Raw genomic sequence first — 14,542 nt, 5'->3', positions numbered from 1 at the left:
TCGCTGCGGTAACGGAGATTGAACCACGCAGAAGAAGATGTCGTGGTTCGGATATGTTCGGATATTCGGAAATATTTTCAAGCTTTTCTCAAACAAAGGAAAAAAAGATCAATGAGATCTAAGATCTGAGTTTTCTTTCCGAATGAAAGTTTAATCCGGTTTAAAGAGATGAAACGTCACCATGTAAACGCCTGATTCTGAATGAAAGAGACACTTAATTCCAAAATAAGTGGCTGGTTTATTCCCATTTTAGATCGTTACGGATTAATTCCTCTTCCATGTACATCTTCATTCTGCTCTAACTTTATTCCCTGGTCCCATCGCCATGGCGCACATGTTACACGCGGTCCTCTGCCTCCCGTGTTCGGTACGTTATCTTCCTTCTCTGCCTCTCTGCTGCAGATGAAGCTGAAGTAGGAATCTCGCGTCGAGATCGTACTTCACAACAAGCGAAAATGGTTTTTATTATGTGGTTTTCCATGTTATAACTGAAAAAAGGAGGAAGTGGAGTTTATTTATTCCTGGTAGATGTAAGTACGTCGCATCCCTCCAATCAGAATCCTTCCCAACCCCCCGAGCCCCATGTAAACTTCATTTAGTGGTTACTAGTTCAATGTAAACTTGAAGGAAAATACTTTAATTGGGATATATTTGATCCAAAGTAACTCTGAATGAAAAACATCATGTAAGTAAAGCGCAGAGAAGCTGCTGGAACAAAGAGCTCAACACGTCGCTGCATGTGTTTAAGACATGTAGAGGCTCCTCACATCAACTCAAACTGTAGAATCCTGATAGCCAGCAAACAATAAAGGCTTTAAAAACAAACTTTCAGCTTTACCCTGCTGCACTGCACTTTAATGGCTCAGGCATGATTGATCCTGCCTCCGCGTTATCTGATCTCAGACGTCCATTTTTCCCATTTAAGGTATGTTTGTTTTTATTTGGCCCAAATGCTCCATTTAAATCTAAATCTGAGACACAAAACTGAACTCGAGCACAACCTGAATATCTGTTGATTAAAGTTAAAAACATCATTTTGTGTTCTGTTTTCATGGATCGCCTGCGTTGTTGAACTTGTTCCCATGTTGCATGAGCACAATGTGTTATAAGTAGATGAGCTGAAAGGAAGAATCAGCCAACGGGAGTCCTCCGTACGGTGGATCCTCGGGGAAGCAGGGATGTTCCCAAAAGGCACCAAACTCTTTAAAGAAGACGTTTTACAGCATAGAGGAAAAAACAAGAATATGACTCAGAAAACACAACTTATTGTGACCTCGACGCTGCGGTTGTGAACTTTCACACACATGATAAAAACAGTTGTGGCATCTTCGCCATCGTTTAAGGAGTTTCCTGTGTGAAGTCTCAGTATTACTCGATTAAAATACCTGCTGAGAATCTACAGTATGGTCAGAAAACATCGAGGAGGTCGGAGATGAAAACACAGGGACTTCTTTTAAGACTTCTGTTGTTGTTCCAGATGTGAAGATGTGATGGTTTCATCGTAGTCACACCTAAACTGCATCAGCTGGAGTTCGTCTGGAGTGCAAACGGATCTGGTTTGGTCGCAGTTCCCTCACACGGCACCAGACTGGAGGAATGAAACCATGATGACCAGCAGCTGTTGGTCCATTAATACTGGCAGCTTTAGCGTTAAGAGATGAAGTTGCTGTTAGAGCGGTAGCTGATCATTTAATGTGTTGCGGTGGCCTTCTTATGGATTACACAGGATGAGATGGAAGCTGTCAGACTCAGCTCAGGCTATTGACACTGACTGATTGATGATGAATGATGTGTCCATGATAATCAATCACAGCAGCAGTTAAAGACGGCTCTGATGCCAGAGGGCGGACTTGCAGAGTGTTGCTATTCTGAGATGATAAGTTGAGGTTAAATGACACTAGTTTGGGCTTATATGGCCAGTTTGGTGCCCAGAGCACTGCCTGTAATCAGCATTTAATTTAAGAAAAAAAGATCCTTTTACCCTTTGACCTTTTTATGTAATTGTGCCTTATTGACTTTGTGTGGACAGCTCAGGCCGCTGACAAACAGGACAAACATCGTGGGAATGTTTGTGCGAAGGCTTTGAGTCATCGGTTGTCGCCCTTACCAACGTGTTTGGTGGGCAGTTTGGTAAAGTTTATTTATAAAGCGCATAAAAAAGGTTAATGATTAAAATGTAGAGCATTTAAAACACCACAGGCGACGCAGGAAACAGAAATGCGGGCGCCTCTTCCTTATGATGAAGATGTGTGTTGCAGCGAAAAGCTGAAAGCAGTGAACTTGTTTTCATGCTTTAAAGGAGTGGGTGTGTAAATACAGACCTTTATCAAGCTGTGCTTTGTGTTGGGAAAGACGGGCGTGATCCTCAGGCTTGCATACACAGACACACTCCTTTTTCTTTTTTTTGTTTTTTCTCGCTGCTGCGCCACAGGGAGTGTGTCCATGTGTGGGAGTATCTCGTGTCCCAGACTACTGAACACGCAGGGTTTTCTGTCTGAGTGTGTGTTGCTCGCAAGCGTCTGCGATATTAGGTTTCGACATAACAGGTGGGATGGACTTTGCGTCATCTGCGATTGGGTCAAGTATCCCAGTTTCTCCCTTGAGTCTGTCATCTAGCCCCCCCGTTTAGATATCCCCACAGTGCTGTCGGATGCAGTGGTGTCACACTGCTCTCTGGTCCAGATCATTTCATTTTTATAATCTAATAATAATGACAAGCTCGTTCACGTGAGCTTCGTTCCCAGGAAGCGAATCGGGGAAACAGAAGCTCGCTGTTACTGAAACAGCTGCTGCTGTTCCCATGGCGATGGCCTTTTATCGTCCAAATCCACCTTTTAATCATTCGCTAAGTTTATTTTATGTACTTATTTGCTATTTTGTGATGATAAAATACTTTTATAAGAAATAACTCTATGTGAGCAGATCATCCTTGTGATGTCTTCGCTGTTTTCTTTTGGCTTTTAGTCATGGCTGAGGATGTACGGTTACCTGCCGCAGGCCAGCCGGCAGATGTCGACCATGCGATCTGCTCAGATCCTGTCCAACGCCATCAGCGACATGCAGCAGTTCTACGGTCTGGAGGTCACGGGACAGATGGATCCTCAAACCATCAGGTCTGCTGGGATTACTGCAATTTGATGCACTTACTGATGAATAAACACCAACAGCAACAGCAATCATCCAGTAAACTCATTTTAAGTACCAGACTTTGGTTTTCAGGCTTCTAGTTGGCATAATTAACCAATAATAAATAAAAACATATTAGTTATAAAAGACTAGATGTTGTTGAAAAGCAGCGATAAAGATGGTCCTTTTCCTCATAATCCTGAGGTAAACTACACCAGAAAGCATATGAGCACACTTTCAGCTGAACCAGAAACACGTACCTGAGCAGGAGCCGTTACATCATGCTCTTCTTTATCTTCTCTCCTGGGCGCTTCATCCTTCAAACACACACCTCTCACCGCCTCCTGACATCTTTCAACTCTTTCAGTGCCATGAAGAGACCCCGCTGCGGCGTGCCTGACAAGTTTGGAGGGCAGATCAAAACCAACGTTCGGCGGAAACGCTACGCACTCACTGGACATAAATGGAACAAGAGCCATCTCACTTACAGGTAACAGAAAGTAAAGTCCGAAGGCGCACCACACAAACACGACGTCGCTGCTGCTGACATTCGCTTCATCCGATTTATTTTTGCAGTTGTCTTCGTCAGACTGTGTGAAAATGGAGAGAAGTTTCTGTTTTCACTAGAACCTGATATCGCTCTCTGGTCTTTGATTTTTTTCCCTCTTCCCCTCTTTGTTCACGCAGCATTCAGAACTACACTCCCAAAATTGGAGAGTATAACTCGTATGAGGCCATCCGGAGAGCCTTTAAGGTCTGGGAGAGCGTCACCCCGCTGACCTTTGATGAAATCCCCTACCAGGAAATCAAATATGGACGCCGCAAGGAGCCCGACATCATGATCTTCTTTGCTTCTGGTTTTCATGGAGATAGCTCTCCTTTTGATGGGGAGGGTGGCTTCCTCGCTCACGCCTACTTCCCCGGACCTGGCATGGGTGGGGACACGCATTTCGACTCTGATGAACCGTGGACCATCGGAAACCACAACGTACAAGGTAAATAACTCTGTTGTATTGGGGCTTTAGGGGTGTCACATGGCAGTGAAAATAAATAAAACAAAAGTGTCCCAAACATACAAATCTACACTTTTTTGAGGTGAGAAGTATTTAAGACTATGCGTGTAAGTTTTCCTGAATATTTTGGGATTGTTTACGATGAATCACTGTTTGTTTGGAGACTTTTCTACAAAGTTTGGATAATATAAGTGAGTTAGATTTAAGGCGGAAATGGAGATGAGGAGGGTATCTATTGATGGAGATTAAAATAAATATGCGTAGTTGATTGCAAACAGCTGTGGTAACCAGCATGTTAGCTTCTTTCCGTTAGCCACATCGTCCCTCATTTTGCCGGCCGGCGCTGCTCTTCCCACCAAGGAGAAAACTTCAGACTGGGCTTCTGGTGACAATTTGGGCTGTTCTTTGGGGAGATTAAGTAATTTCCTTATCTCTAAGTGTTTCATGCTCTGCCTTTAAGATGAACCCTAAACCCAATTACAGCCGTTGTCACATCTGATGCATGAAATTAACCCCGGACAGAAGTTAGCATTTAAAGAATCCGTCTTTTCCTCTTTCTGTTTTTTTTCTTTGCACCCATTAAGTCGTCTGACTAGAAGGACTTTTTCAGACAATGAGCTTTCCTGCCCTGTTATCTACATATAGATTGCAGACGCAGACAGCTACGCTTTGTGTGTGCATGTGTCTGTATCTGTGTGATCAGCTGTGTGTGGGATGTGTTTCAGGACAGATCACAGGGATGCTGGAATGCCACAGTAAGTGGGAGTGTGTTCAGCTCAGGAAGATCTGAAGACTGGTCCTCTTGTTGTGCCACGCTACTTACACAGCTTGAAAGCAAAGTTCAACCAAATTACAATCTGCTTTTGACTTTAGTTAGAAAGCTGTCCAGCAAGTCGAACTTCACACATGCGACGTCTCTGTGTTTACAGCTTTCTGCTGGTGTTAATGATGAAATGTAAACCCCGCGTTTTGAAGTTTTGTGGTTCTCTCAGCTGAGACAGCTCACGCTAATCGATCCCGGCCGTGGCCGTGACAGCTTTGCTGTGTGTAGTTGTGATTATATTCCTTTTAATCATGCCGCTACAGTGTTCTGTGCTTTTGTGGTGTAACAATTTAAGGATCAATGAGCTTGTAGTATCGATCCAAATTGAAACGGTCTCAGACAACACCTTAAAGAGATAGTTATTTTATCTTAATCTGTCAAAAGTAAGACCAACTCTGGCCTTCTTTTGAATTCAAATTAAATAAACAACATTTACAATCAAGAAGAATTAAAAAGACTGTAAAAGAACAAATCAGTCTGAGTCTTTCTTTGGTATTTTTTCTCTTTCTTTCTCCTCACTTCCAGTAATTAATAATTATTTTAAAATGAAGATTGTTAGGATGAAGCTGGGGATACACATTGTGATTAATCAGCCTTTCTGGTCCAGATTATCCAACACAAACAACTTTTATCTGAAACCCTCTAGCATATCTCACGCAGATGAAACGCTGCCGTCACGCAGCAGAAAAAGCTCCAAAGCTTTTGTTCCCTGATGAGACCAATGCCAGTAAGTTACCGGCAAAAGACGGAGCAATCTTGAAGAGAGTGTTTTGGTTGTCAAGGTGCTGCTTTTGTGCTCTGGGAGTCCCTGTCGGTGTCTGAGTGAAGTGTGAGACGTGGTAAAGGAGAACAAAGCTGCAGAGAGCTGAAGTAGAACGTCACTGACAAACTGTTCGGGGAGACTGAATTAGAAATAGATGCTGAGGCTGAACTTCTCTCTGAGACTTTTGAAGTTTACTCTTGTCCTGTCCGGCTGAATGGTTGTCACGGTTACCTCACAAAGGCCTCTTTATCTGCTCTCAGTGCTCACTCGCTCCTCATTCATCCTCAGCTATCTCATGCACTCTATCTTCTCCACCTTCCACCCCCCTCTTTTGAGGGTTAGCTGCAGCTTAACATACCATGAGGACATTCATGTGACTGAAATTACAGAAGGAGAGGGGGAGGTGGACTGTGTGCATCCTTGTGTGTGTGTTTCAAGAGGAAATAAGGAGATGCATGAGGAAAGGCATGCAGAGCATTTGCTTCTTCTTTTGCATGCTAGCAGTGACATCAGCGAGTTTTAGTTCCCCTGAAACATGATGTCATCGGCACAAATCTGACCAATCAACGTGGCTCATTATGAGGCCAACCAAATGGTTTGGGAGTGCACAGTTCATGTAGGCTGCGGCCTCGGGTGAACAACAACAAAGAGGTATTGACTGACGGGGAAATACCCCGCTGTGTGGCAGCTATGCTTCTGAGATGAACTCAAAAGAATATTCAGAAAAACATAATCCTGGTTTTAGTTTAACAGAAGAAAGTTGTGTATAAGTAGCTTTTGTCACTGACAGGAAGTCGGTGCAGCTGATTGTTACTGAGTAAATGTGCAGGAGACAGCAGTAAGCCTCTCTGGTTGGAACAGGAATGAATGCTGATTCATATCAGCTGTCATTAACTTGCCTGTGTGTGATTTATGTCCCTGTGAAGTTGTTCCTGAAATCATAAACAGGAGAGAACAATGAACACTGCTTCTTTTCTTTAGCATGTGTGTCACACAGATACAGGAGGGACTTTCCTGTCTGTACCAGCTGTTGCGGCCGATGCAGAGTCATGTGTATTCAGTGTTTTCTCAGATGTCCCACCCTGAGGAAAGAGATAAAAATGCAGCACATCCCTCCTCTGAGCTGTCTTGTGTACATCCAGGTAATGACCTCTTCCTGGTGGCCATCCATGAGCTGGGACACGCCCTGGGTTTGGAGCACTCCAACAATCCCCTAGCCATCATGGCTCCCTTCTACCAGTGGATGGAGACGGAGAACTTCCAGCTGCCAGAGGATGACCGGCGAGGCATACAACAGATCTACGGTAGGATATTTTACTATGTGGTATTCCTTCCTCACACATTGTTGGATTCAACTTCTTATTGTCTGTGCCTTGTTATACACGGGTTGTAGTTTTGACAACAGATGAAAATGAACTTTGAGGCTAACTGCACATTTACATTATGATCAACACCAGAGTTAAATAAACTACAGGTATAAAGTAACACATCAACATGTGGTTTTAGGATTGTGTTACAAACTGTTAGTTGGTGGAGGCAGATGCCTCCATGAAACTAATGTTCAAAAGGAGGATGTTAATCAGTAAGCTGTAAAAGAGATTGGTAGATTTAATATTTAAGCAGAGATGTGTTTTCCCCTCATTTCCTGCTTAACCAGTCAAACATGACCATTCAACAGGGAATGTTTCCATCTTAGCCGTTATCATCGAATGTTTTCATCACTGTTAATGGACTCAAGACAAGGAGAAGCAGAAAAATCACAAGTTTTAGAAGCTGAAATCTCCAAATTTGTGCTATTTTTCCCTATAATCTTCAAACATGGTTAGTCACCATCCATACATCCATCCATCCATTCATCCATCCATCCATCCATCCATCCATCCATCCATCCATCCGTCCATCCATCCATCCATCCTTCCATCCATCCATCCATCCATCCATCCATCCATCCGTCCATCCATCCATCCATCCTTCCGTCCATTCGTCCATCCATCCATCCATTCGTCCGTCAATCCTTCCATCCATCCGTCCACCTATCCATCCATCCATCCATCCATCCTTCTGTCCATCCGTCCACCTATCTATCCATCCATCCGTCCATCCATCCATCCATCCATCCTTCCGTCTATTCGTCCATCCATCCATCCATTCGTCCGTCAATCCTTCCATCCATCCGTCCACCTATCCATCCATCCATCCATCCATCCTTCTGTCCATCCGTCCACCTATCTATCCATCCATCTGTCCATCCATCCATCCATCCATCCTTCCGTCTATTCGTCCATCCATCCATCCATTCGTCCGTCAATCCTTCCATCCATCCGTCCACCTATCCATCCATCCATCCGTCCATCCTTCCGTCCATTCGTCCATCCATCCATCCATTCGTCCGTCAATCCTTCCATCCATCCGTCCACCTATCCATCCATCCATCCATCCATCCATCCTTCTGTCCATCCGTCCACCTATCTATCCATCCATCCGTCCATCCATCCATCCATCCATCCTTCCGTCTATTCGTCCATCCATCCATCCATTCGTCCGTCAATCCTTCCATCCATCCGTCCACCTATCCATCCATCCATCCATCCATCCTTCTGTCCATCCGTCCACCTATCTATCCATCCTTCCGTCTATTCGTCCATCCATCCATCCATCCTTCCGTCTATTCGTCCATCCATCCATCCATTCGTCCGTCAATCCTTCCATCCATCCGTCCACCTATCTATCCATCCATCTGTCCATCCATCCATCCGTCCATCCATCCATCCATCCATTTTCTTAAGCCTGATTTTCTAGAGTCTATCCCAGCAATCACTGGGCGAGAGGCAGGTACACCCTGGACCAGTCGCCAGTCCATCACAGGGTTACCTAGTGATTGTTAAGTTTGAGAACAATCAAATATTCAAAAAATAATGTCGTTTTACTTGAATATTTTAGTGGTACAGGGATAATAATATAATTTGTGCCCTGTGACGGACCCCCCTTCTGGCCTAATGACTGGTGAGGTAGGCTAAAGCATCCCTTGAACCTTAACTGGAATAAGCAGCTAAGAAAATGAAGGAATGAAACATGATTTCTGATTTTGCTCAGTATTAATTTAGCTTGGTCATTTTGCTTACTGATTTTGAAATAATGCATTTTTACACATTTAAATACCTTTTGATCCCTCGAGTTAATCAGTTTCTGGGTATTTTAATAAGAGCAGATTTTTACTATTATGTTATACAATACATGGTATGTTATGACAGCTGTCTACAGCTCAGTGGCTCCATGAGATGCCACGTCCACTCCGTTTAACCCACTTTGTTCCTGTTTGTAGGACAGCCAGATGGCAGCCCCACCCAGGCCCTGCCTACAGTGTCACCCCGTCGTCCGGAGCCCAGGCCACCCCAGCCACCCCCTCGACACCCTGACCGCCCCAGGACTACTGACAGACCAGATCACTATGGACCCAATATCTGTGAAGGGAACTTTGACACGGTTGCGATGCTGCGAGGCGAGATGTTTGTTTTCAAGGTAAAGGCTTCGGGGTTTCTCATGTCTTCCTAAAGAACACAGTTTACTTGGTTTGCTCTCTATTTCCACTCAGTCTCCTTGGTTGGAAATTCACTTAACAGCATCAGTAAAATGAGAATGAGTTTAAGACGAAGGGCGTGTGCATGGCCAACAAGTGGTCTGTTTTCAATCAGGTTCTTGTGGATTGTAAACCAACAGGGCCGGTGTTCTTTTATGGGATGGAGCGCTGTTTAAAGGGTGGGGGGTGGTCAGGTGTTTGTCTTAAAGAGCCTCTGGACTCTTACAAAACATTTAAAAGGCATCAGGCCGCAGGGAGTTATTAGCTTGGAAACTGGTTGTTCTTCAGTCGGCTGCTTTTGCCAAAAGTTAGACTTTATTATTTATCCTGAAATCAGGGTGATTTCGATGTTTCGCGGTCTGGTCTTGTGGTTGTTTGCTCTCTGTTTAGAGTCATCTCAGAAGTCCTGTTTACTGGTCGGAAGCAGTGAAGCAAGAAGTCTGTGGGATGTGGGATTACTCTCAGTGCTGACTTTACTGAAATTTCAGCAGCTATTAGAACCCCTTCTCCTCCTCCTTCTCCTCTTCCTGTGTCTATTCATCTGTGCAGGACTTATTTGGTGCTACTCTGATAAGTAATGGTGTGTTTTAGTGGTACAGGTCAGAGATGATGCTGCTGTTGCAGGGAAGAGGTTTCTGAGCTGAGGCAGACGGAGAGCGTCCAGGGTTTGGTTTGGTTTTCAGAAATGCTGCCTTGGAGTCTGAATATTTGACCTTTGAGAGTAAAACAAATTTCAGTAGTAAACAGTCAGTTCGAGAAAGGTGTCAAACATGAAGGAATAAATCAGAAAAGGTTTGAAATGCATGTGTCAAGTGTGACATATAAAAAAAACATGGGGAAATGCAAAACATTATGACTCATCATGACAGGTTTTTTTCTTTGCTGTTTGTTTGAACAGTCTTAAAGGTTTAGTTTTTCTCTCCAGCAGGCATATCTTGCCCCTTCCCCCTCAAACTCTCAGATTAGTGAGTGAATACTTCTTATCATTGAGTGAAGGTGTGTTGTGACACTGACCAGCATTTAGAAGAGCTGATATCCAGCGCTCTGGACATGTGTTGCACGTGTTTGTATCACTGCTCTCAGGTTTCATATCTGCCTCTCCAGTGTGTATATCTGAACTTCAGCTAATATCCCAAATCGCAGCCCAGACTGAACTCAGTCAACACATACCAGGGGTTCTCAGAGTACACTGGACCCGAAAACGTCAAGGACTTTTTGTGCTCACTTGTTTTTAACTCATTGGCTGCCAGGCATTGTTGCATTTTGGCTCACCAGTCAGGACTGGAATGTGAGGGGCTGATTTGGCTGGATGTGTGATTGTGGCGTATTTGGGGTGCGCACTCGTAGTGCATTCACAACATGTTGGGTGTGCACTGGGTGAGCAGTCAGGGGGCGTATTTTGGAGTCATTTTGCACCTGGCCAGATCAGCTTTCCGTATATAGAACTGCTAAGGCTTAAAAGACGTCAAAGCAGCCGATGAGTTAACTAGTATAATTGGTTCAGTTAAAAGTTAAAGCAGTGTTTTATTTGGTTTAATTTGCATTCTTTGCAATCATAAACTAAAACTTCATTTCAAAATTTGCTTAGATTTTTCCATTTTCACTGACAGCAGTGTTATTGGGAGGATGTAAACAATGGTTTCCCAGTCGGGCTGTGACGATATGCTTTTGTCCCAATTCGATTCCAATTGTTCGGGTGTCGATTCAATTTAAATTGCAATTCTCACAATTCTTTGATATTGCTGATTTCCATAGACTAAAAACTAAAAAAAAAAAAAGAAGAAAACGTATTTTTACTTGTCATTTTTTTTGCTGCTGTAATGCCCAAGAAGACACGTAAAAAGATCAATGAAAAAATAAAAATGACAAAAAATTTATAATGGATTATTTTTATTTATTTGAAAAAAAAAATTTTTTTTTAGAAAAAATAAAAAATTTAAAATCGTGAAGCAAAAAAATCCAGATATTCGATTTTCCCACCCATATTTCCCAGTCAGTCACGTTTGCACAAACTTAATTTTTAATTTTGAAATTATGCTGAGTGCAGGCGTCCATGCCACACCTGTGTTTTCACTTACATAAATGATTTAGTGATCTACCTCAACAGAAATCACATGAAGTGTATTAATATTGACTTTTCATACTTCCTGATAGTCTTTACAGAACTATTGCAGGAAAGCAACCGCTAATCTTAGCATGGCAACTTGCCAAGATTATCAACATGTTAACAAAATGTTAGCTGAATATCAGTTTTTTTAAGCTATATCAGAACAATCATGCTAACTTTTACCCTTTATCTCAAACTACTGTGGATCTTGAATCCACTCACAGAGCAACTAGCATGCTATTATGCTAGCTTCACAATATAGCTGCATTCATTTTTTAAATTTCTATGAATCTTGAGCTAAAAAATAAAAAGGATAATTATAATAAAAACGACTAACTTAAAGTGTGCTTCATTCTTACAAACTGCATTTTTACAGCCTTGTCAGTACAAGTGTCAGAGCAGTAACACATGCGGTTAGCCGTAATCTCTTTTATTTCCATCTTCTCTGTAGATTCAGGCAGAATCCGAGAACCCTAACTTTGGATAATGGACACAGACTTCTAGTAGAACAGCATTTTAGCTATTTCTTTTTTTAGTTTTGCTGAAGGGAGGTGGCTTCACTATGTTAATATTAATTACTAAATAATAGTTTATTAAATCAGCTAAAGCTTTTAGTCTCCTCTTTTCTTTATTCTTTCACTCTTATCTGCATGATGACTTAATTATTCAAGACAAAGATGAAAAAAGACCTTTGTCTTTAAATATTATTGGAGCAAATATGTTATCAAACAGCTCTAACTAATGTTTTTGTTCTGATTTAAGCTTGGCTTGAGATGAATTTTAAACTGTAAATTTTTACCTTTACCGTGATCATCCCTCTGTAATGAACTCTTCAGCATCGCCACATGCTTCACAGTCAGAATTGCTTGAATTAGATGAGTGGGAGTAACCAGCAGCACCTCAGCACCACTCTTTTCTCCATCCAGCCAAGTCTGTTAATGTCTTTCTGCAGGAAGGTTTCTGTTTTCTTTTGTCCATCTGACAGCAGCAGGATGAAACAACTGAGCTGCTTTTAAAATTGAAACTCCCACGCAGTGATAATCAGGACTAATATGGACAATTCAGCTGTAAAATGCTCGACATGCAGATCTGTCAGGTGTCTGACAGCGTCCAGTTGGGTTTTGTCCTGTTCCATTTCTCTCACCAACTCGTCTTCAGTCTGTTCTGGTCTGTACAGTACTGCGCCGTACTGTCTGCCACAGTATCCTGCATGAGGAGCAGAACAAGGCAAGCTTGCCACAGAGACGCTGCATGGAGCGTTTTTACGGTTACAATATCCAGGACAAGAAAGGATGACAACTGACTCGCTGCTTGTGAATGACCTGAAAGGCTGGTGGAAATGAGTTTACAGAGCACATCTAATAGAAAGCTGAAAAATATGCCACATACCCAGTTCTTTAAACAAAAAAAAGTCAGTTTGATGAACAGAGACAGCAGGAATATGGCACAATAAATCCAGCTGAATGGTCTATTAGCATTCTACTGCTGGGAGCAGTGGTTCAGTTGTTAGTGGTTATTTTCTCCTCTCAAGACTTGTGTTTCAATCCCCCAAGCCCCCCGTGTGGTGAAAGTCTTCGGACAAGATCCTTTACATAAATATAAAAGAAATTGGATCATTTGGTCTTCAGTAACATTTAGCAACATATACTGAGAAATTGAAAGTATTCAGCTTTTTGTATTTAGCCAGAGGTTACCTGAAAACATAGCACAACCCTTACAGATGAACTTTGACTTAATAAATTTTAATGCACATCTGTTCAGTGTTTAAACTGTTATCGCCGAACATGCCATTTTCTAACAAGGTGATTAATGACATAAAAATCTCAACAGGATTGTGAAATAGGGGTGGAAAGGACCTAATAGCAACACGAGCAAATCTGGGTAAAAAGAACAATCTTTATTAGATATCCAGGGAAGTTTGAGCTGATCCGTTTGTAGCAGCTTGTTTGGAAGAAGTTGAACCTTGGTCACCCGCTTGCCAGGTGGTCTCGCTACCACGGGACCAACAGGGCAGGCTGTGAGTAGACAGAACTGGTAGTCCAGTATAGTACTCCATTAGATCACAATACATGTGTTACAAGAAATTACTCATTTGCTATGTTTACATGGGAGTTTTAATTCCGAATAAAAGTTAATTCCACTTTTAACTGATAAAAAACGACCATGTAAACACTTAATTCTTGATGCAAATTTCTATTCAGAATTAAACTTAATTCCGATGTAAGTGTCTGGTTTATTTGCATTTTTAATTCCGATCTATTTAATTCCTCTGTCATGTAAACCTTAATTCCGCTCTTAGTTAATTCTGGTCGTTCTGAGCATGCTCGTTACCTTGTCCTGTCCCGATGACGCGCGTTGTTTTGCCTCCCGTGTTCGGTGGTCTATCTTTCTTCTTTTCTTCCTTGTCAGTTGCTGAAAAAAGTGAAGTAGTATGCTTGTGTTGAGCTGGTACTTCAAATTTATAATAAAAATAGCAGCAAAACTGGTACTTATGACGTGGTTTTTACAAGTTACGACTAAAAAGACGAGAAGCAGGGAGCCAACTTTGTTTATTTCCGATATACGTCACGTGCACTCTCTGTCCAATCAGAACCCTTCCCAACCTGCCGCTCTAAAGAGGAATTAAGTGAGGAGGAGTTTCATGTAAACCTTCATTCAGAATTATTTTCATGTAAACTCGTAGGAGAATACGTTAATTCCGAATTATTTATTTCCGAATGATTAATTTGGAATTAAAAAACATCATGTAATAGTAATTAGCCAATGATCAGTGGTCCTTCCATAACATAGTTCAGCAGAATTCAGATACAAATCCAGAAGAGAGCTGAAATGTAAGGCAAAGGTCAGAATCAGTCGTGTCTGTATATTTTTGTATTTTTTTTCCTGTATTTCTTTAGGTTTTATGTCATTATAAATTTCTGGCATGAAGGCGCTAAGCGCTGTATACATGTTGTTCCCCCCAGGGCCGTTGGTTTTGGAGGGTACGTAATAACAGGGTTCTGGATAACTACCCCATGCCCATTGGTCACTTCTGGAGGGGTCTGCCTGGAGACATAGATGCTGCGTATGAGAGAAGTGACGGCAGGTTCGTCTTTTTTAAAGGTAAGTTTTTCAGATTTAAATGGATGTGTGG

At 42.2% G+C, this 14,542-nt stretch overlaps 1 protein-coding gene across 1 annotated transcript in view; it reads left to right on the top strand.

The window, feature by feature from the left end:
• The window catches only part of mmp15b (matrix metallopeptidase 15b), a 39,066-nt gene that overhangs the window by 12,959 nt on the left and 11,565 nt on the right, over positions 1 to 14,542 (top strand). The window contains exons 2-7 of the mRNA XM_079247264.1: positions 2,965 to 3,113; positions 3,494 to 3,616; positions 3,814 to 4,121; positions 6,868 to 7,029; positions 9,048 to 9,244; positions 14,373 to 14,511. Of these exons, the coding sequence (XP_079103390.1) occupies positions 2,965 to 3,113; positions 3,494 to 3,616; positions 3,814 to 4,121; positions 6,868 to 7,029; positions 9,048 to 9,244; positions 14,373 to 14,511 (1,078 nt within the window). The remainder of the gene's footprint in view (positions 1 to 2,964; positions 3,114 to 3,493; positions 3,617 to 3,813; positions 4,122 to 6,867; positions 7,030 to 9,047; positions 9,245 to 14,372; positions 14,512 to 14,542) is intronic.

Source organism: Telmatherina bonti (genome assembly GCF_933228915.1).
Source record: "Telmatherina bonti genome assembly, chromosome: 1".
Taxonomy (NCBI): Eukaryota; Metazoa; Chordata; class Actinopteri; order Atheriniformes; family Telmatherinidae; genus Telmatherina; species Telmatherina bonti.
The sequence above is the reverse complement of the archived record's forward strand: the minus strand, read 5'-3'. Positions and strand labels throughout refer to the sequence as shown.